Source organism: Podarcis erhardii (assembly GCF_964252035.2).
Source record: "Podarcis erhardii genome assembly, chromosome: 11".
Taxonomy (NCBI): Eukaryota; Metazoa; Chordata; class Lepidosauria; order Squamata; family Lacertidae; genus Podarcis; species Podarcis erhardii.
The window spans coordinates 49,891,924-49,915,723 of NC_138501.1; the positions used below are offsets into that span (position 1 = coordinate 49,891,924).

Sequence of the window (23,800 nt, forward strand, 5' to 3'; positions counted from 1 at the left end):
CGAAGGAGGGCACAAATTAATCTATATTTGAAAGAAAATTCTGACACATAAAAGGGAACAGACTCCTTTCCTCCCCCCCCCCCGTTTTAAGTGAAGAAAAGGTAGACATTGCATGATTTGCTATGAACCAGTGCACAGAAGATTAATCTTTGTCCATCTATTAGGAAGACTGATGGCCCACTGTTGCTTGTTCATAGTGGCTCCTTTTTCATCCAAAGCATTGTCTTTTGTGATGTGAATTTTATAGCTTTACAACCTTCCAAGGTTAGCTCATTTATGGAAGATAACAATTTACCATTTCCACCACGGTGGCTTGGAGTTTGAGCCACCCTTCTCACCAAATTCCCCAAGCTGGTCAGAATGACCTAAATGAGCTAAGGTATAGACAGTGATCCTTTTAAGACATGGATCATCAACATAGTTCAGTGTTCTTGGACTCCAACTTCCATTAGCCACAGGTAGTGTGGCCAACCATCATGGATGATGGAAGTTGGAGTTCACCAACATTTCAGGTGCCATAATGTCCTGGCTTTCAGTAATGATTTGGGGGAAGGTTTTATGACAAGACACTGAAGGAAGCAGTTGGTAGACTTTGGGGCATGGCTAGAGGACAGCTTGAAAGTAGCAAGGGTAAGAAAGAGAGCAGGTGTCTCCAAGAAAGAGGGGTGTGGTTGGGTTTGAAAGCAGAAGATTGAGGAAGCAGGGAGAAAAAGATTGAGGGTTTGGCTTGCTGATGGATTTGTTAGAGTGGAAGCGGAGCTAATACATTTCCTTGCTTCTGTGATGCTAGGGTTTAGTGTGGTGGGGAATGAGTATGCCTCCTCAGCAACAGAAATTTTTAGAGAATAGAAGTGGTAGGAGTGGAGGTACACAGGAAATTTCCTGTGTGGAAAAATGAATTCTTTGTGGTACCCAAAATATTCCCAACTACTAAGGTGAGTAACATAACATTTTAGACTCAAATTGTGCTTTAAAATGAAAATAAAAACTGACTACAGACCACGTCTTCCTGACAGTGATTGAATGTGAAAGGTTTTTAAATGGTGCCAGCCAGGAAGAGTTTGCTGAAATCTCTGAGAAGTACCTTCTAGAAATGCAACTTTATTCCACTCTGTGGAGTGGGGGGGGGGGGAGAGATTTACATTTATTTTAAGTTTTTCTGGTGGAAGCCTCAGGGCATCAAAACTTCTTCCTTCTCTCCCCCTCCCCCGCAGTTACTAATCAAGGAGTGACATTTTAGATGATCATCTCTTAGCTTAATGCTTCCAGAAGAAGTCTGATGCTCTTTAAATTCACTTTAAATTTACAAGTGCACTTTAAATTTACAAGAGGGGGGTGGTAAAGATTTACACCGAAGGAGATCACAATCAATGGATTAAGGCAATAGGTGTTTCAACTCAGCTTTCTTGAACATGTCCTGGCTGAGTTGCTTTGATGGAAGTTGAAAGGGGAGGGGTCTTGTTCTCTGGGTAGGCCAGGACCTCCATACACAGTGCCCAGCCTTCTGCCCTGGAGAAAAGGCATACCCCACTGTCTTTCGAGACAGATGGATGCCAGCAATTCATCTTTGTTCATGTTACTTGGATGGGAAACTGCATTGCACAATTCAGAGAAGTGCAAATTTCAACGGACGCCTGTTTTTCAGTTCATGCATTGTTTTCGAAAGTGAGAACTAGATAGGTTCACCTTTAAAGGAAAACTGAATTGAATTTCTCCATCTCCGTGTGATACCAGAAAAGTATAATATTTTAAGTAATAAAGGACACCCCATATGCAGTGACACATAAATAGGGTGTGTTCCTTTTTTATGATTGGCAGCTATTGCTAAAATATAGAGAATATAGGGAATGCTGTTTTTAGTAGTATTCTGGCATGATGTTGAAACACTTGAGCTTCTTTTAAAAGTATGCATGGTGTGAAGAAAATGGGCTGTTAAGCATTCCATACCTCTCAAAACACTAGAACTCATGGACCGTCTTGAATGGATTTAAAAGAGGATTATACAGATAAACTCGCAATGGCTTTGTTTCACCTCCACTGTCAGAGACAGTATACTTTTGAGGTGCAGTTGCTGGGAACCACAAGTTAAGGACTCAGGTTCTGTTTTTGCACTTCCCATTAGTATCTGATTGGCCACCAGGACAAAAAAAAAGGCTGGACTAGTTGTGCCATTTCCCTACTCATTTTGATTTTCTTAATTGGCAGTTTTACATATAACTGGAGTATCTGAGCCATGAACTAGGAAGTCCCTGGTTTGAATAATGGCCCTGCAAAACCTCTTAAGGTGGCTTTTTAAGTAAGCTGCCCTTAGCCCTTAAACAAGGGCTAAAGGTAAAGTGCTGTGTCGTCTGATATGTTCGCCCACAACTTAACACTGGCGACGAAGGTGGGATCAATGGACATCAGAGCACAGCCAGATGCGGCCATCCTCTGAACTGAGCTAAATCACTGAGCTCAATCACTGAACGTCACTTTCGATCCTTCATTTGCATACAAACTATCCAATCACTGAATGTCACTTTCAATCCTTCATTTGCATAACTATCTACAGTATCCCCCTGCTGGCCCAGGGTGAGAACTTCAGTACATAACATAAAGGGACCCCACCCCTGACCATTAGATCCAATCGTGACCGACTCTGGGGTTGCGGCGCTCATCTCACTTTATTGGCTGAGGGAGCTGGCATACAGCTTCCGGGTCATGTGGCCAGCATGACTAAGCTGCTTCTGGCGAACCAGAGCAGTGCACGGAAACGCCATTTACCTTCCCGCCGGAGCGGTACCTATTTATCTACTTGCACTTTGAGGTGCTATCGAAGTGCTAGGTTGGCAGGAGCAGGGACCGAGCAACGGGAGCTCACCCCATCGCGGGGATTTGAACCGCTGACCTTCTGATCGGCAAGTCCTAGGCTCTGTGGATTAACCCACAGCGCCACCTGTGTCCCGCTAACCAAGGGCTAATGATACCTTAAATACCTCTGCTCTGCATGCAAAATCATTCATGAGGAAGATCACTCCGCCAAAAAAGATCTCAAGTAGCTGGTCTGGGAAAGATCCCTGCTTGACACTCCAGAGAGTTATCTCAGTTAAGACCTCTTCTCCAGGGTAGAGAATGCTGCCGACATTTGTAAAATCAATACCAAGCTTAAATCCATAAAGGAACAATAGTTTTAAATACATGAGGTTGTTAGCCTTCCCTTGCCTCCCCCCCCCCCCGCAAAAAAAAATAAATCTATTTGACTTGTCTAAGTAGAGACAGATATGCTAATGCTGCAATTTCTGATGTGTTGTGAGGGGACCAAGACCCTACAGCAATTCATTAAGGTGGAATTTCCAGAGAAATCAATGTTTTTGCCTGAAGTTCGTGAGACTGCCTACAAGGTCTTAGCCACATGGATTCTGACAGAGTCAATAGAATCTCCTCACTGCCCCCAAACCACACTTTGAAAATTTATCCTTCAGTCTCTTTTCAGCACTCAATGAAGTTGAAAGAAAACTCTCCCTTTGGTAACACAAGGTATTAAATTGGGTGTTGAGAGAGACTTACCTTTCTGCGCGGAACTAAGAAGGCATCCCATTGTATAGAAATGCTGGAGAGATTGAGATTGAGAGCAGGGCTGCTATATCTTTGTTCTAGTAACTGAGGTCCAGAGCTGAGGGCCTTCTGGTGGTTCCCTCACTGCGAGAAGTGAAGTTATAGGGAACCAAACAGAGGGCCCTCTTGGTAGTGGTGCCTGCCCTGTGGAACGCCCTCCCATCAGATGCCAAAGAAATAATCAACTATATGTCATTTAGAAGACATCTGAAGGAAGCTTATAATGACTGATGTTTTAATGTGTCTGATGTTTTAATGTTCTGCCTGCTCTCTCTGTGTAAATTAATACTAATAAAAACAAAACTACAAGCTGCTGAAACCAACAACCACTCCTTTCTCCTGCTTGCCTACAAAGAGCATGTTTCAAGCTGTTTGGAGGTGTGGACTTGAAGGAAACTGCTCAATGCTCAGAACAGCTCCCAGGTCTACCCAAAAGGTAGACCAGTTAATGTTAGATACGTTGGCTGGAATAAACAAGTCAGCTGAAATAAACAATGCAAATATTGCTTTCATTGAGAAGAAGCACCCACAAGCCAATAATCATTAGCCTGAGGCAACACTTACTTGGTCCCATTTGTTGAACTTAATGCCTTTACAAGGCAATGGAGGAGAAGGTCATTTCCAGTAACCTGATCAAGGCTTGTTTACGGATGATTCAGCTACTGATTCAGTGGCTAATAGGTAGCCAGAGCAGATTCTTTAGTTCAGACATTAAAAATGCCAGTAAGGGGCACCACTCACCACCCAGAAACCTGGTGCAGATGTTCTGCCTGTACTATCTAGATATTTACAAGGAGCCCTCAGATCTACAATATGATGGATGATCTGAGGCTGTTAGATAGCCATCTTCACAGCACTTCCTTACTTTTGTCACATTTGTTAGAATCATAGGATTGTAGAAGCTAACATTCCCATCAAGTACTCAGCTTGGCTTTTCCATCACAAATCACCTACAAATTACAGTCAAAACTTGTCATACAAGTTCCCAGGATGTGTCAAGTATTCATCAAATCGAACAAGCGGTCAAGATCTGCCCTCAAATTTGAAGCCATCTGTTCAGAATGGTTTCGTTTCAGCACTGCTGGTGGCAATGAAACCAGCTTAACTTTTATCCTCACCCTCTTGGACCTCTCCTGAGTTATTTGTGTGGTAGAGACTTCTACAAAGAAGCATTTATCACCACCTTGAAGGCCTCTATTTTGTCAGCCATAGTGAAGGTTAATGGAATTGCAGTAGGTAGGTACTATATGGGTCTCTCCTCCACAATTTACAACCCATTCAAATTCCTTCCTTCAGGTTAAAATAGCATGAGACCTGAACTGACTGACAGAGCAGGGAAAACCTTTTTTTAAACAGTAGGCCCTCCCTGAATAGTGCCTGGGGGTAATTGTGAATGGGTTTTCAGACAGTGCTGTGAATGAAATCAGATACATTATAGCGAGACAAGAGTATCACTTTTTTATTATATAGGGTTAGCTCCCCTTCTCAAAGCCATGAAAGGCTATCACACCATCCCCTGAAGTTAAAAGGACATCATATTATATATTCTGTTATCTGCCTGTAAAATTAAACCGATAAATGTTAACGTTTGGAAGGAATACACTAATGAAGGCTTCTGATCGGGTGGCACATGTTTCAGAATGAGATTTTGCAACTGCGGTGCAGGAATTTTGATTCAAGGAGAGGGAAATGTCATTTGCCAAACAGAATATGAACCCCATCTTCACCTCAGAAAAAAATATGTTGGGTTCTCCTTGAAACTTCTCGAGGAGCGGCCGCCGAGACCGTATAACACCGGTCTTGAAAGACCTACATTGGCTCCCAGTACGTTTCCGAGCACAATTCAAAGTGTTGGTGCTGACCTGTAAAGCCCTAAATGGCCTCGGTCCAGTATATCTGAAGGAGCGTCTCCACCCCCATTGTTCTATCTGGACACTGAGGTCCAGCGCAGAGGGCCTTCTGGCGGTTCCCTCATTGCGAGAAGCCAAGTTACAGGGAACCAGGCAGAGGGCCTTCTTGGTAGTGGCACCCTCCCTGTGGAACGCCCTCCCACCAGATGTCAAAGAGAACAACAACTACCAGACTTTTAGAAGACATCTGAAGGCAGCCCTTTTTAGGGAAGCTTTTAATGTTTGATGTATTACATTATTTTAATATTTTTGGAAGCCACCCAGAGTGACTGGGGAAGCCCAGCCAGATGGGCGGGGTATAAATAATAAAATTATTATTATTATTAAATGTTTCTGCTGAAAGGGGACCTCCATATTTATTTCAACATTGACTCCAGAAGTCCCATGATCATCTACAGATGTAGCCTCCACTCTGTAGGTTTCAATTTATATTTCACAGATGCCTTTATGCAGAATATTGTTTTTAGGAGTAGCCAATGTGGGGGCATTCCAAATGTTGGACTTTAATTCCCATCACCCCATACCATGTTGGCTCAATCTCATGGCAGATGAAGTCCAGCAAAATCTGGAGGGCACCATATTGGCTACCCCTGTTTTAGGTCACATCCACACCATATATTTAATGTGCTATGTTGTGCCTTTAAAAAGCCATGGCTTTCCCCAAAGAATTTTGGGAGCTGTAGTTTGTTACGGGTACTGAGAGTTGTTAGGAGCTTCCTGTTCCCTTTACAGAGCTAAAATTTCCAAAGTTGCCGGTGAAGAGTGATTTATTGTCAAACCAATCTGGAAACTGTAGCTCTCAGAACCCATGACAAACTATAGGTCCCAGAGTTCTTTGGGACAAGCAATGATTGTTTAAAGTGGTAACATGGTGCTTTAAATGTATTTAATGTGTGATTGTGGCATCTGACAAAGTCCCATCTCAACCTATAATCGTGCCTTCCTTGAGGAATCCCACAAATTTCACTCCTTTTAGGTTCCCATGAAGTTCCTCTGCTGTTTGGTTGAAGAGAAACCTTCAATTTCGCTTAGCATGACATGTTGGTTGCAATTCTGCAACTGATCATACAAACCATAAGTGCAGTACATTTGCAAGTTCCTGTGTGCAAATTCTACTTCATGGAATGATATTTCTGCATGAACTTTCACTTCAGCAAGGCACCTGCAGTCAAATATTCTTAAAAAAAAAATAGCAGCACCATTGCACAAACTTACTTTTCCTCCAATCAAATATAAAAGGAAATCTTCCATCAGTTTAGGAAACAATGTGTTGTTACTACTACTACTACTATTTTCCAACAATTGCACCTCAGATATCTTGAAAACATTTGCAGGCTGCCATGAAGATAAAGGATAGCTAAGCTTTTAAAGGTACTTAACATTATATTTATGGGATTCACCGGGGGTTAGGTTCATTCAGTGCCCCCAAGTTGATTTCTCCAACCTCTTTCAATTAATCTTAATTGACTGTCCTTAATTGGAGGTTCCCAAAGATTTGAAGCTCTCAAAAATCAAACCTCCTTTTGTTCTACTGGGTTGTCAATTAAAGTTGACTGATTACATCTCCCCTTATCCTGTGTGGATAACATGCAATTAATTGCTACAATCTGCAAAGAGTCACCAGCAAATTGCTTACAGGCAGCCATCCTGCATCCTAGATATTCCAGAATTGGACATGAGAGTCCCAGTGCCCAGTACTGATTCTTGGAGATCTGTTATATATTGTATGTCACAACAAGGCTCTACAGTGTGCTCATTGTGTAGCTGTCAGTAGATTAAGTGGTACATTAAAGAGCGATTAGATAATCTAAACAGAAATATAGGGTGTCATTGGGAGGGTGCTTAGTGGAATGAAGTATGGAGCACACTTTTCAAGATATTCACAACTGGTGATGCAAATGCACACTAGTGATTAAACCAGGGGTGCAGCCTGGGAGTCATTTTGGACTTACAGCTGTCCATGGAGGCGCAGGTTAATTCTGTGTGCAGGGCAGCTGTCTACCAGCTCCACCTGGTATGCAAGCTGAGATCCTACCAGCCTGTCTTGCCAGAGTGGTGCATGCTCTGGTTATCTCCTGCTTGGACTACTGCAATGTGCTCTACGTGGGGCTACCTTTGAAGGTGACCCAGAAACTGCAATTAATCCAGAATGCGGCAGCTAGACTGGTGACTGGGAGTAGTCGCCAGGACCACATAACACTGGTCCTGAGAGATCTGCATTGGCTCCCAGTACGTTTCCGAGCAAAATTCAAAGTGTTGGTGCTCAGATTTAAAGCCCTAAATGGCCTTGGCCCAGTATACCTGAAGGAGTTTCTCCACCCCCATCGTTCAGCCCAGACACTGTGATCCAGCGCCAAGGGCCTTCTGGTGGTTCCTTCATTTGGAGAAGTGAGGTTACAGGGAACCAGACAGAGGGCCTTCTCGGTAGTGGAGCCTGCCCTGTGGAACGCCCTCCCTTCAGATGTGAAGGAAATAAGCAGCTATCTTCTCTTTAAAAGACATCTGAAGGCAGCCCTTTTCAGGGAAGTTTTTAATATTTATTGCTGTAATTTTTTTGACACTTGATTGGAAGCCGCTCAGAGTGGATGGGGAAACTCAGCCAGATGGGCGAGATAAAAATAATAAATTATTATTATTATTAACAAACAAAAATCCTGGAGTTGCTCTAGGTTCAAGCCCCGAAAGAGTCTTTGCAGAATTAGGCTCCAGGTGCAAATACAAAAGTCCACAAATTGCAGGTTTCTGCTCGCAACAAGCATCTTTCTCCCCACAGGCATCTAGAAAGTCACTGCGAGAATAGGATGCTGGGCAAGATAAGCCATTGACCTATCCAGCAGGCTACTCTTAGGACTTGTACTAGAAACCTCATAAGAACTTAAGGTACATATTCCACATCAGGAAATAAAAACTTCAGTGACATCTTTAGATATTATTATAGACAAGCTCATGGAAGAAGAAGAAGAAGAAGAAGAAGAAGAAGAAGAAGAAGAAGAAGAAGAAGAAGAAGAGTAGTAGTAGTAGTAGTAGTAGTAGTAGTTTGGATTTGATATCCCGCTTTATCACTACCCTAAGAAGTCTCAAAGCGGTTAACAATCTCCTTTTCCCTTCCTCCCCCACAACAAACACTCTGTGAGGTGAGTGGGGCTGAGAGACGTCAGAGAAGTGTGACTAGCCCAAGGTCACCCAGCAGCTGCATGTGGAGGAGCGGAGACACGAACCCGGTTTCCCAGATTACGAGGCTACCATTCTTAACCACTACACCACACTGGCTCCTAGTGTGGAGGTTTTGTGGCCCATAAAGAACACAGTTGATTAATTTGTAGTGGAATCAAGTGCAAGTCACTGTTGAATTACGGGTTTCTGTTACGGTCTTTCTTTCTGTACATTACCCTTTTTTTAAAAAAAGAAACTTAATAGATTGATCCGTCACTAGAATAATAGCCTCTTCAAATTGATTAGCAGCAAAATGACAGGCTGCAATCCTTCCAATAGCTTCGGCATAAGACCTTCGAATGGAAGTCAAGGGTTGATGATCTTACTTTTTCAAAATCCCCTTATAAGCACCTCAGCACTATTTAATGAGGTGCCTTTACCAAATCTATACACTTGGAAAGGAGCTGCTCTGAGAATGTACCCAGACCTATACCTTTTTCTAGAAAGCTAATTCCTCCTTTAAGTCTTACCTTTCAGTACCCAACTGCAATTTCAGTTGGGGCTCCCCCTCCTCCTCTTAACATGAACCATTTAGGACGAACACCAGTCAATACATATAAATCTCAATAATGGCTTTGGTTGGGCTCTAAAAAAAACACAACACACTAAAATGGTTTCTCCTTTTCCAGAGGCTCAAAGCTCTCCCCCCCCCCTGAATTGTATACATGTTAACAAACATACCAAAAATAAATCTTTGGCCAAATGTTTGCTGTATAATCTATAAGGTCCTCTTAAGTCAATGGCATCTGGAAGGGGGCATCATTCAATTCCTGAGAACCTACTTTGCATGCAGAAAATGGCAGAGTCAATCCTTAGAGTCTCCAGGCAGGGCTGGAAACATCCCCCACCTAAAATACTGCAGATAATGCTAAGCTAGATATACCAATGGAGTGACTCTGTACCAAGTAGCATTCTATGTGCCCACATTGCATGCATTGAAGGCTTTGGCAGCTTCAGTTATGGGCCAAGCCATCGTGGATCAGTGTGGTCTTCAGCACTTCTTGAAGGGCAGTGTTGACATGACGCCCTTCATCCGGGGATCACAAATATTTTTGCTGAATATGTCCACAGCCATTTCATACTTGGGGAATGTGTTTGGCATTGCAATCTGCTGAAAATAATTTTGAAGGTAATTTGTGATTGCGAGAGGAGGCATTTGCAATACAATAAAGGTAAGGTCATCGGGTACCCATAGGGTTAAGGAACATGGCTGTCAACTTTTCCCTTTTCTTGCGAAGAATCCTATTTGGAATAAGGGAATTTCCCTTTTAAAAAGGGAAACATTGACAGCTATGTTAAAGAATGTGATACAGTGGTACCTTGGTTCTCAATCAATCCACTCTGGGAGTCCGTTTGACTCCCAAAACCATTCAAAAACCAAGGTGCAGCTTCTGTTTGGCTGCAGGAGCTTCCTGCATTCAAGCGGAAGCCACGTCAGATGTTTAGCTTCTGAAAAACGTTCACAAACCAGAACACTTACTTCCAGGTTTTGGGGGTTTGGGAACCAATTTGTTTGACAACTAAACTGTTCCAGAACCAATGTACCACTGTAGTGTGGTATTTCTGGTGGCATATTGCTGGCAATTTTTAGTTTGCATTTGAGTTCTTTAGTTATGAGTCAGCTGAGCAGCTTCTTCTTCTTCTTCTTCTTCTTCTTCTTCTTCTTCTTCTTCTTCTTCTTCTTCTTCTTCTTCTTTAGTGTTTATTCATTATCTCTTCTTGTGATGGGACAGCATTACATTTTTACCTTGTAAGCCGCCTTGAGAGGGTTTCTGCATACAAAATATTTTAAATAAATAAATGCATAAATACACGTTTGTTAAAAGAAAAAGAAAGAAAAAGTGTTCATCCATTCAGACTGAGGGTGAGAGAAGCACTGCCCTCATTCTGAATTATTTTCAGAGTGCCATCATGGAACCAATTCTGATTGGCTATTGTAATGGTTCTAGGGCGTTGCTCATGTGTAAGTCGTTGCCACACCTGGCTGAGTCACCTGGGTGAACCCTTTCTGTCCGGACAGCCACCCATCCGTGGCTGCCTCAATCGCTGGCAGAATCCGTCAGTGGGCGTTTCTTGAACTTCTTCCAGCAAAGAAGTTCTTTGACGCCCAGTCGCCTCCTACTCTCCCTGCGGGGAAGCCTTCTGCGCAGGGAGGGTGTGGGCAGCGGAGGACCCGTGCTCTCCCCGCTGGTCTCTGGCGAGGAGTCCAGGAGTCTTCTCTCCGATTCCCCCATCTGCCCCCCTCCTCCACTGGTGCTACGCTGATTTCCTTCCCCAGCGGATGGGCTGCCTCTCCCCCTACTGGGACCCTCTCCGGCATCCCTCTGGAGCCTTCCCTCCGCCTCTGGCTCCAATGGCAGTTCCCTGACAGCTATGTAGCCCCTGTGATAGCATAGTGCTCACTTTAGGAGCTGTTGCTTAACACAGGAGTGAAAGGGAGGCATGTGAGGTGGTGGTGATGTGAGCAGGGTACAAATGCAGCAGCTCCGCCCCCCCCAACAGAAAGCCCACCTGCCACAAAGGAAGCATGTGGCTCTGCTCTAACCACTGAGCTACAATGGCTGCTGGTGCCTCTGATCCTTTTTCCTGTTTTCATCACAAGGGCAATCTCAGCCAACCAAGGATCAAAATATCACAATGTAGTCAATCAGATCTTTCTACATGGCATCACTGGGTGAAAACAGACCCAACTGAGAGATTGGGCCATCAAAATCAACTGAGAAAGAAGGGAAAGTGAGTAGGCAAAAAAGACTCTGCACTCAGTAGTTTTAAAGCCACTCAGGGCCCCAAATGCCACTGCCCCATATAAAATACTGTACAATATAATGTTGAAACCAAATTAACGAAGGGAAGGAAATGCCAGCTTGAAAATCTTGTCTGTCTGCGTATCATTTTTGAAGGGTTCTTCATATGGATAAAAAAAATAAAACCCAGAATTTATTTCTCCTCCAGAGTTTTTGTATCAGGCTTATGTAGCAAAACACAAATGTTTCCCCTGGTACACACATTTATATGCAAATCCATATAATGCACCTATTGAAGATTCATTGCACTATGGTGTCTAGATCTTAATTAGTATATTATAGTCTCTCTCATAGCTCACTGCTTTCCATATGGCTGTTCAGCATTTTGTAGCTGGTACTTATTCCTTTTCCCTGCATACCTTTAGCTTCCCATCACATGCCTCCCACAACCTGTCAGTCAGTGCATCTGAATCCACTTTGGTGTGATTCCCCATAAAATTTAAAACTATTAGAGAGTTGGTCCATCTGACCTGCTCTCACCCTCTGGTCAGCAGCTTTAAAAAGTCTCTTGTAAACCCCACAAAATAGTATTCTATGATTTCTCCTACTCGGTAGCAGCTAGGGATGTCAGAGAATTCCATCAGACATGGGAGTGGATATTACTGATGGCTGCATATTTGTATCCTGTCCTCGACAGAAATCAATCCAGCAAATACGATCGGCATTTGCTGTTGCTTTAAGTCCACGATTGATGTGCAATTGATTACGTTTCCCTTCTCATTTGCATTGTGTTTGGTTTTCATTGAAATGAATGGGGTGGGATAATGCAATGGCAGTGTGATTTACGTACAAACGTAAGAGCAGCCTGCTGGATCAGGCCAATGACCCTTGTAGTCTAGCATCCTGTTCTCACAGCAGCCAACCCAATGTTTGTTGGAAAGCAGGGAATGCAAGAGCGGCAATCCCCTCCTGTGGTTTCCAGCAACTCATATTCAGAAGCATCTTCCCTCTGGCTGTGGAGGCAGAGCAAGAGCCATCATGGCTAGTAGCAATCAGTAGACCTCAGTAGCCATCAGTAGAGCCAGTGTGGTGTAGTGGTTAAGAGCGGTAGACTCATAATCTGTGAACCGGGTTCGCGTTCCCGCTCCTCCACATGCAGCTGCTGGGTGACCTTGGGCCAGTCACACTTCTCTGAAGTCTCTCAGCCCCACTCACCTCACAGAGCATTTGTTGTGGGGGAGGAAGGAAAAGGAGAATGTTAGCTGTTTTGAGACTCCTTCGGGTAGTGATAAAGCGGGACATCAAATCCAAACTCCTCCTCCTCCTCCTCCTCCTCCTCCTCCTCTTCTTCTTCTTCTTCTTCTTCTTCTTCTTCTTCTTCCTCCATGAGTCATCAAGGATGGTGGCCATCACTGCTTCCTGTGGGAACAAGCGCCATCATTTAACTATGCACTACATGAAGTGATTAATTATGTTAAATATACAAGTTATGTCATTTTGCCACTGTGGACAGTGAGGAAAATATATTGGGTGAAAGATAGCATTGCCATACTTCAAGAAGTAAAAATCCAGACATAGTTGCTGAGTTTATATATTTCAATATATCATATTTCAACATTGTAAAACATACTTTTATATCTTATACAATTTTTTTTTACTTCCATCAATCACATCTGAAAATGTTCTAATTTTTTCCCACTTAATTTGCATTTCTTACTTCACTATTACTTTTAAATATCTCAACTATTGTCTCTCTTCTTTATCGTCTTTGCAATATTTCACATATTCCTCCTTACAAAACTTCTTGTAGTCCTACTAGCGTAATTTGTTGATTACAATTGCTCTTCAGATAGTTTGCATATTTATTCCAATCTTCTGTGAATCTCTGGTCCCGCAGGTTTCGAATCCTTCCTGTCATCTTGTCCAATTCTGAGTAGTCCATTAACTTTGTCTGCCATTCTTCTTTTGTCGGTATTTCTTCTTGCTTCCATTTCTGGGCCAACTAGTTGCTGAGTTTTTGGGGGGCGTCAGGGTGGCAAGTGGGCATGGGAAATCACCATATGGGAGGCAACAAGGAAGCAACCTCTCCACAGTGCTTCCGCTTCCGCCGGGGAACATACAAAATCCTGGACATTTAATCTTAAATTAATCCCCCCCCCCGGATGATCACATTAGACTCTGCTCCCCGGATATCACAGGAATTTCCCAGTTTATATGGCAACCCTAGCAGAAGACAAACTGCAGTGAAACAGAAGCAGGGTTGCATGCAATAGAAAAATGATGCCTTCTTACATCCTTAGTAGGAAGTAAATTATTCCTTAATCTCAAAGGGGATTATTATTATTATTATTATTATTATTATTATTATTATTATTATTTATATCCCGCCCTCCCCAGCCGAAGCCGGGCTCAGGGCGGCTAACAACACTAAAACAGTGCAACATTATAAAAACATTATAAAAATTAATTAAAATCAAAATTGATGGCAACCATAAACTAAAGTTTTGTAAAGATTGCCAAAGGAGGGAGTCAGGCTGCGCCCTGACCAAAGGCCTGGTGGAACAGCTCTGTCTTGCAGGCCCTGCGGAAAGATGTCAAGTCCTGCAGGGCCCTTGTCTCTTGTGACAGAGCGTTCCACCAGGTTGGAGCCACAGCCAAAAAAGCCCTGGCTCTGGTTGAGGCCAGCCTAACCTCTCTGTGGCCTGGGACCTTCAAGATGTTTTTATTTGAAGACCGTAAGTTCCTCTGTGGAGCATACCACATTTTTTGTGAGGGTTTCTTGTGAACAAATTGCTGAACAGTGAAGAAGTGGGTAATTGCTCTCTGCTGTGAGGTCAACCATCATATTGTTTATTTTTAATCAGCTTGTCATCTCTTGCGAGGCTATTGGAAACAGATGCAACAGAATCATCGCAAAGGAACAGAGTTAAAACCACAGTGGGGGAAGTTCAGCTAGTGCACTGAAATTTCATGGCCTGCTTACTATTGTCCATTTCTCATGGCTGAACACCAGAATGTCTATAGATGTTGAGGAAGGGCTAATGCTCAGTGGCTGAGCATCTGTGTTGCATGTAGAAGATCTCAGGTTCAATCTATAGCATTTCCAAGTAAAGCATGGAAAGAGCACTGTCTGAAATCTGGGAGAGGCACTGTCAGTCAGTGTCAGCGATACTGAGCTAGCTAGACCCATAGTCTGGTTCAGTGGATGGCAGATTGCTATGTCCCTATGATTCCCATCTGTATGGTAAAGGTAAAGGTACCCCTGACCATTAGGTCCAGTCATGACCCACTCTGGGGTTGCGGCGCTCATCTCGCTTTATTGGCCGAGGGAGCCAATAACCTTCCCGCCGGAGCGGTGCCTATTTATCTACTTGCACTTTGATGTGCTTTCGAACTGCTAGGTTGGCAGGAGCAGGGACCGAGCAACGGGAGCTCACCCCATCACGGGGATTCGAACCATCACCCTTCTGATCAGCAAGCCCTAGTCTCTGTGGTTTAACCCACAGTGCCACCCCCTCCCATCTGTATGAGCCCACTACAAAAAGATAAAACCAATTAGGGGAAAGGCAGAGGGCTTGCAAGGCACATCTGTGTATACCAGTTATTGAGAATCACATACAAGGAGAGTACTGTTACAATCAGGTCCTGCTTGCAAGCTTTCCATTAGCATATGGTTGCCTACTGCAAGAACTGGATGCTGGATTTGATGGGCCTTTGGACTGATCCAGCAAATCAATTCTTACGTTCAAGGTCCCTTCTGGGCACCTGGCCAAGAGCCCCATGCCTGCAGTGGGTGGAACCAAAGGAAAAGTGGGTAGAGAGAAAAATGCACATATTATACACATCTACACCAGACCCTCCAAGTTCCCCTGTTCATAGCTGTCAACTTTTCCCTTTTCTTGTGAGGAATCCTTAAAAAAAAGGAAAACGTTGACAGCTATGCCTGTTTTCCAGGGACAGTCCTGGATCTACAGAAGCTGTCCGAGTTTCTGATTTGATTCCGGAATGTCCCACTTTTCCTTAGGACGTCCCTGTTTTCATCAGATAAATGTTGGAGTGTGTATGGAGTTATGAGACCTCCCCAAGCCAAGGAGATAAGTAACAATATAACCTTTAGAAGACATCTGAAGGCAGCCCTGTAGAGGTAAGTTTTTTAATAGTTTTTATGTTTTTATATATGTTGGAAGCCGCCCAGAGTGGCTGGGGCAAGCCAGTTAGATGGGTGGTGTATAAATAATAAAATTATTATTATAATGAAATGGGATGTCTCAATTTTCATGGGATAAACACAAATAACCTTCTCTATCCTCCATCCATGCAAGTGGCAGGCATTATCTTGAGTTCAGGAAGACATTCCAGCCAGGCCAAAACACTCAAGGAGGGTTGTTATGTACTGAGCTGAATCCTAGAACAATAGGATCCAGAATGCAGCAGTCTGACTGGTCCGCAGGAGCCACCCAATCCAGCTCCAGGTGGAAGTGAATCAGTGACCTGCAGGAGCAGCCAATCAGACTCCTGCATGAAGTGAATCAGCAACCTGATTGGCCTACAGGAGCAGCCAATCAGGCTTCTGGAGGAAGAGAATCTGCAACCTGATTGGCCTACAGGAGTAGCCCAGAATTAGCCAATCACGTGGGGCCCATTGTGTAAATAATGTATGTATAGCTAGACGTTTTGGGGAAAGCTTCATTCATTGCTACTATGAGCTGAATAAAGAGCATGAAATTCACACTCGACTCCGAGTATATTTCGAGGGTGCAAGGCAGAGAGGACATATAACCTGAAAAGAGGGCAAGACAGAGGGGTCTAGAGGTCTACATTTGGAATCTGGATCTGAATTTCCTCACCCCTGTCTTGCAACAACCTTGTGAGAATGTTTAGGTCGAGAGACAGTGACTGGACCAAGTTTACCTAGAAACAGTGGCATAGCGTGGGGGGTGCAGGGGGGGGCAGCGGCACCGGGCGCAACATCTGGGGGTTAGGGTTTGGGGGCACAAATCCACGGGTTAGGGGGCGCAAATCCACGGGTTAGGAGGCGCAAATTACTTGCCTTGCCCCGGGTGCTGACAACCCACGCTACGCCACTGCCTAGAAAGCATCTTCGCCAGAGGAGATTCCAACCTGGGGCTCCGCAGTCAAAGTTCTAGCCTCAGCACCACACTCTCTATTGCACTTTCCCTCTCTTCTCTTGAAACGAAGGAATTTGCAAGCTTTCCCCCCGATATGGTCTCTTTTAATTGCTTTTTGCATTTCTAACCAAATATGATTGCTAAGGAGTGGGGAAACGCCCAGTGTTTGCCACTTAACAGGATCTTTCATTTGTATGCCCTCATCCATATTCATGTATTTTAAAATGATCCACATGTCTTTCAGGCCATCGCTTGCTGGCACAAAAATCACTTACGATTTGCATAATGCTTGGGACTGAAGTTTTGTAGACTCCCAAGTTCACCAGACAAGTGGCAGGGATACTTATGCAGGCTAATTGATGAGGAAGTGTGCAGATTTCCTAAAGACAAAACGATCTCCAATGCAGTCTCATGGTGCTGTATACAGTGACTGCCTGCTATATGAAGATCCCATTATTTTAATCCCACATGCTTCTTGTTTGCAAGATGACTCCTCTGAGGGCCAAAGGCAATGCAGTATTATATATGTAGCTGCACCAAAAATGGCAGCTTTGCATCTAGTTCCCTCTCCTGCTCCATAGGCAGAATTTATCCTGCATCATACCATCAAAAGAAGGCATTGCTGTATGCTAACTGTGGCCAGTGCCACAGTAGCCCAAATTGGGAGGTATCTAACTGGAGGACGGATATAGGAATCAGCCCTCCCAGGAAAACTGATACGTAAACTGAGAACGTCTAGAGGTCAATAAAGTAAGTGCAATTTCTTTTTCTGTTTCATATGATTTTATTGTTTATGTTAATAGTGCAGAGCATGAACAATCCCCATGGAAGAAAATTCCCTTTGGGGGTTCAATATGGAGACTCACACCAAGCTCCAAATTGGTTAGATGTTATTCATTAATGAATGCATTATGGCCTGCAGGGCTTTTTCTCAGCTAGAACTTTGTGAAACTCAGGTGGGTGCCATTTTCATTATAAGAGAACAAGGGAGGTGTTCATGGTGAGTTCCAGCACCTCTCTTTCTAGAAAAAAATAGCACTTGCAGGACGAATTCCAGAGAGACTGCAAGAGCTTTCCATTATGACACACACCATAAAAAATACATAATCTTAGCTGTATCATCCTCTCCCCAACCATTTTCTTTTTTTTTTATAATAATTTTTATTCAGTTTTTAAAACACATAATTAAAAAAACAAACACATCACAAAATACAAACAAACATAAACAAATCAAACATAAATAAATTCATAATCTTATTTTCTTGGAACTTCTTTCAATCGACTTCCCCTTACCTCCCTTTCGCTGCATCCTTATTTTAAAATTTTTTAGCAACCCTTTAGTCAATTTATCCATTTAGTTCCCTTCATTAAATTCCCATAAATTTGTTAATTACAGCTGTAGTTCTCTGCTTCTTACCCCTTGACATCTTAACCCTCCTCAATTTTACAACAGTTTTTAAGATATATTTTAAATTTCTTCCAGTCTTCTTCCACTGCCTCTTTCCCCTGGTCACGAATTCTGCCGGTCATCTCTGCCAGTCCCATGAAGTCAATCACCTTTGTCTGCCATTCTTCAAGAGTAGGTAGTTCTTGCATCTTCCAATACTTTGCCAGAAGAATTCTTGCTGCAGTAGTAGCATACATAAAGAAAGTCCTATCCTTCTTTGGCACCAATTGGCCAACCATGCCCAGGAGAAAAGCCTCTGGTTTCTTAGTAAATGTCCATTTAAGGACTTTCTTAATTTCATTATAGATCATTTCCCAGAATGCTTTCACCCTCGGGCAGGTCCACCATAGGTGATAAAAGGTACCTTCATTCTCATTACATTTCCAACATTTATTATTGGGCAAATGATAAATTTTTGCAAGCTTGACTGGGGTCATGTACCACCTGTAGATCATTTTCATTATATTTTCTTTTAAGGCATTACATGCCGTAAACTTAACAGCAGTGGTCCATAACTGTTCCCAGTCAGCAAACATAATGTCATGACCGATGACCATTTTCTGCCACTGTTAGGAGCGTCCTACTCTCGTGTAGGACCCTGGTAGAGACACATGTCCGACTGGCATGTTCTCTCCCTCCTGGTCAATCGTTCGGGTGCTTCAAGAGCTTTCTTCAGCCCGAACATCACAGCGACTGATACCAAGAAGCATCAGCATGCTTAGGGATCCGCAGAGGATTCACAGTTTGTGTAACAGACCTCAGTAGCTCAGCATGTTGGCTAATCTACTTTTATTTACATATAATACACTCAGAGCATTCTGACTCAGCTCCTTCCTCTTTCTCATCAGACAGCAAAGAGAGACAGAACAAAGGACAATAGTCCTACTTCACGGAACACAGTAGTACAAAACATCCTGTCTCCATCACTTCCCACACTGTGGAATGAAAACATACAGTGTCATGTGATAGACAGCAATCCCATGACTGCAAACACGGAGCAGGAATCCTAACACTGCTCACCCCTCCATCTCTCATTCAACCATGGTCCTTGGAAACACTTACTCAACCCCTGTTTTTACTGTACATGCAGAGTCCTCCTTGTAGTCCCCTGATTGTGGAACTCTCAGTGCATAGTTAAAATGTGGAGCTTGCTCCCGCAGAAGGCAGTGACGGCTACCAACCTGGATTGGTTTAAAATGCAAATTTAAAAGGATGGCTGTGTTTCCACTTGTGTATTGTCTCAGGAAGCACATACTTGGCAGGTTCACCCATAAATGTGAACTCAAGTGAATACATCTCCTGTTATGTACTGAACAATAGGATCCAAAAGGCAGCAGTCTGATTGGTCCTAGAACAATAGGATTCAGAATGCAGCAGTCTGATTGGTCCTAGAACAATGCAGCAATATGATTGGCTGGCAGGAACCACCCAATCATGCTCCAGATAGAAGTGAATCCACAACCTGATTGGCTTACAGTAGAATTCCAGAATTAGCCAATCATGTGCAGCCCATTGTGTAAATAATGTATATAAAGCAGATACTTTGAGGGGACTTTCATTCATTCCTCCTCACCACTATGAGCTGAATAAAGAGCATGAAATCACTTTGCGACTCTGAGTATATTTCATCTCCACTCTCCTTACCAGTGGAGCTGGACAGATTTGGCTTTACTGAAGGATCTGCAGTGGAGTCATCTGAGGTCAGAGGATGGCAAGGAGACATTATTGGGTAAGAGGGACATGGCACCACAAGCTGATCTTGTGAAACTCCTTCTGTGTCTGGCCCTGCATGGAGTTAACCTTTTACTCCAGATCACTCGACGAAAGTTTTGTGACAAAGATACCAGAATCTTGCACTTTCTGTAGGGTTGGCATTAGTAAGCTCAATTCCTTAGATACCCGTTTTGCTTAGATTCTCATATTATAGAAAGCAATCTGAGGTACTGATTCACACAACCATGTAATTCCTGCAGTACTGAGGGTTGGACACGGGTGGCGCTGTGGGCTAAACCACTGAGCTTCTAGGGCTTGCTCATTGGAAGGTTGGCGGTTTGAATCCCCATGATGGGGTGAGTTTCTGTTGCTCTGTCCCAGCTTCTGCCAACCTAGCCAGTTCCAAAGGATACCAGTACAAATAGATAAATAGGTACCGCTGCAGTGGGAAGGTAAACAACGTTTCTGTGGTACTCGTCACGGTCCTCTGTACGCCAGTAGCGGTTTAGTCATGCTGGCCACATGACCCGGAAAGCTGTCTGTGGACAAACAGTTCCCTCAGCCTGAAAAGAGCCTGAAATGAGTGTCACACCCCATAGTTGCCTTTGACTGGACTTAACCGTCCAGTGCTCCTTTACTTTTTTTTTCCTGGGGTTTGGACTAGATGACCTTCCAACTCTACAATTCTATGCTTCTATGAGAATACACTGGTGTGTGGATTAGTTCCTTGCACTGCTCTGAATTCTGCTCCCTGCTTATTTACACCCCCTGGTATAAATAGGAACTATCCTTCTATTTATGCAGCCTTGCCTTCTGATATGTAAGAGTGTTAAATCCAGGGTCGTCCCTGATTATCTAGGGACTTCTTTGCTGAGCTGTCACCTTGCTTCAGGCTTGGAGCAACCCTTCGGTTGTGAAAACAAATACGATCTCAGCGTTGCTGAAGGAAGCTTGTCCTTACAGCAGAACGGATAACCAAGACAAGCCCTATAAAGGTGCTTGGTTGGTGAGCAATAGGCAGCTTTGCATGTCCGGGAAGAGGACAGTGAAAGAAAAGCGATACACAGAAGGGAGGGAAGTATGTGAGAAAGGGGGGGGGGTGACGAGCTGGATTTTTATTGGAAGCTCTTAAACTGGTTGCTATGAGACCTTTTGCAGCTAATGCAGGCACCGCAGCCAGCGAGAGAGACTGCTAAACTGTACCTCTCGTGTCTCTCTCACTCTCTTCCCCTCCCCAGTTGCTTGCATAGTTGTTTGAAAGAGAGCATCTGCCACTTCTGTGTGCGCCCCCCTCCCCAGAAGAAGATGGAGACTGAACGTGAAATTCCCAATTCCTCCAGCAGTTCTCCAGGAGACTCCAGGGAGTACAAGGTGGTGATGCTGGGATCAGGTGGAGTAGGGAAGAGTGGTAAGTTTCTGCTGTTGCTTTTGGGTGGGCTAGGGTATGTGTTGTAGGGCAGTGTTTGAGATGTATGGATAGGGGGAGGGCACATTTAATAAATCCTGCTCTCCGTCGATCCATAATTTGGATTAGCAAGTCGGTTTCTGTTGGTGTTAATAATAATAATAATAATAATATTTTGAATGACTTTATTCATTGAGCCAAGGGCTGGTTTGCCAAGAATTTACTATTGTCAAAGTCTTGTACTGATTGTGGAAAGAGAGAGGGGAATAGGAGCTGTGTCAAACCACAAATGCACAACTCATATTGAGTCCAATGGATGCGATAGCCCTTTGGATGTTTTGAATGTGGGCCTGATGGACCTGAAACCTGGTGTCTCCCGAGTTTCAGATGCTACATGCTATAATGGGATAGTAGGAATTGGCCTATATATTTCCCCCTTCAACTTTCCATTCCTTGAGTTGCTCAAGGGAGCCCACCCACAGCCGATGAAAAAGCCAGCTCAGCAGTGACAAAGTGAATGGGATGCTTGCGGCTAACTTTCCCCAACTTTTCCTTTTGACTTCTTTACGGCTTGCCATTAGACCTTGGCTCATAATACAGTCACCTCTTGCCTGCAAAGTTATTAGGATGTAACTCTGATATTCTCCTTCTCCCTCTGGACAAGAAGTTTGTTGGTATCGGACATATTATAATGCCCTGGAGAGAGAGGGAGAGAGAGATACGCTGTTGTTCAGTGGCTGCGGTATCCTCCGAATGAGCTGTTACTTAGGTCTGGTGTTTGTCTTTTGCCAGAGATTGTAACCTTTTGATTTATCTTTGCTGACACTTAACATCCTCTAATCTTAAAGCTACTTTGCTGAGCACGCAGAGTCTGTCTTGGCACTGCTTTCTGGGATGATGTACCTGCCTCTGAAACATGCCTATAATTACATCTGCTAAACCCCGTACACTCTATTAAGGCTCAGGACTACTAGACTGAACAAACAGCTGAATCAAGCTGTACATATTTTGTATATGAACTGTGCTTTCCTTTTGTTAAAAAAAAAACAACCCACCTTAACAACACAAGGTGTGAAAAGCAGCAACATTTTATTGACCTGCTAGAATCTCTCAGAGTTTCAGGGTGTGGAGCAATCCATAAAGGGGAACTGAGCAAGCAGATGGGGAGGGGATTTTCTCTCCCACACCTTGATGCCCTTATGTCTGACACAACATTAGAGAACATCTGGACTTTGCAACCTGTACATTTTACACGTGGAAGGGATTTAGAGGGTCCTATGCAGCCCAGGCATCTGTAGGAACATTAATTGTGATGTTGGGGAAAGTTTGTCACATGCCTCTAAGTTGCCGCTGAACTTAGTCTAAAATAAAAAATAAAAAGTGAATTTGGAGGGTGCTGCTCAGGTGAAATATCCAACAGAACAGAACATCTGCCCTTTGAGGGAAGGTGAAAATGTCCAGATATTTTTTGTTTAGGAGGGTAGACGGTAACTTAAGAGGGAATGTGGCAGATATTTAAAAAGTATAACATATAGAGATCAGAGATCAGATCAAAACTTTATTAGCAAAGCCAACAGGCCACAGCTATACAAGAATTAAAAATAAAAAGAAGAATAAAAAGAAGAAAAGAGCAGGCAAAAGGAGGTCCGTCAGATGAACAAGTCTGTCACTCAGATGGTGGCCCTCAATTTCACAGCTCTCTCGATGTACCTCGCGACCTTCTCTGTTATCTGACTGTATAACATATATATATGCACATTCTAAAGTGGATAGAGAAAATGTTCTCTCCTTTTTTTAACAGCAAGGCTGAAATCCTATACAGTGGTACCTCGGGTTAAGTACTTAATTCGTTCCGGAGGTCCATTCTTAACCTGAAACTGTTCTTAACCTGAAGCACAACTATAGCTAATGGGGCCTCCTGCTGCCACTGCACCAGCAGAGCACGATTTCTGTTCTCATCCTGAAGCAAAGTTCTTAACCTGAAGCACTATTTCTGGGTTAGTGGAGTCTGTAACCTGAAGCGTATGTAACCTGAAGTGTATGTAACCTGAGGTACCACTGTACACATTTTCATCAGGACACAATGAGGCTTACTTCCTAGAAATGTAGAAGATTTCATTTCATGGGGGGAGTCACTCAGTGAAACTGGTCAGCAGCAGATTTTGACAACAGAAGATACAGTGGGTGGTAAATGAACAGAGGATGGTGGAAGGATGTGACAGAACATCTACAGTTTGCATGCAGAAGGTCTCAGGGTTCAGTTCCCAGCACCTTCAGGTAGGACTGGGACAGCCCCTTGCCTAAAATTCTGGAGAACCAATGAAAATCAGTATAGACAATTCTGAGGTAGCTGGACCCATGGTTTGACTCAATATAAGTTTCACATTTTGCTAGAATTCACATGGGTACGGTAAGAGCTACTAGTTTAGTTGGCTTAAGAGGGATAAGCTAACTTCATGGTATGGCACTGTGTTTCAATGTCTAGTTATGATTCCTGAATTTTATGAGATTGGATTAGGTGACCCTTGGAATCCCTTTCAACTCTATAATTCTATGATTCTATGACTATTGGTCATGATGGTCAAGGGGAAAGCTGCAGTTGCTGAAGGACTGCAGTGCAGGGAAAGGTACAAATTTTCAAAACC

At 43.5% G+C, this 23,800-nt stretch overlaps 1 protein-coding gene and 1 long non-coding RNA gene across 3 annotated transcripts in view; both read left to right on the forward strand.

Annotated features, from left to right (window-relative positions):
* The window catches only part of LOC309352913, a 911,067-nt gene that overhangs the window by 196,970 nt on the left and 690,297 nt on the right, over nucleotides 1-23,800 (forward strand). The gene's annotated exons all lie outside the window — the stretch shown is intronic.
* Nucleotides 20,910-23,800, forward strand: part of RIT2 (Ras like without CAAX 2) — a 268,996-nt gene continuing 266,105 nt past the window's right edge. For both annotated transcript variants that reach the window (XM_081881677.1, XM_081881676.1), the window contains exon 1: nucleotides 20,910-21,158. In XM_081881677.1, coding sequence (XP_081737803.1) covers nucleotides 20,912-21,158 — 247 coding nt within the window. In that variant the 5' untranslated portion in view covers nucleotides 20,910-20,911. The remainder of the gene's footprint in view (nucleotides 21,159-23,800) is intronic.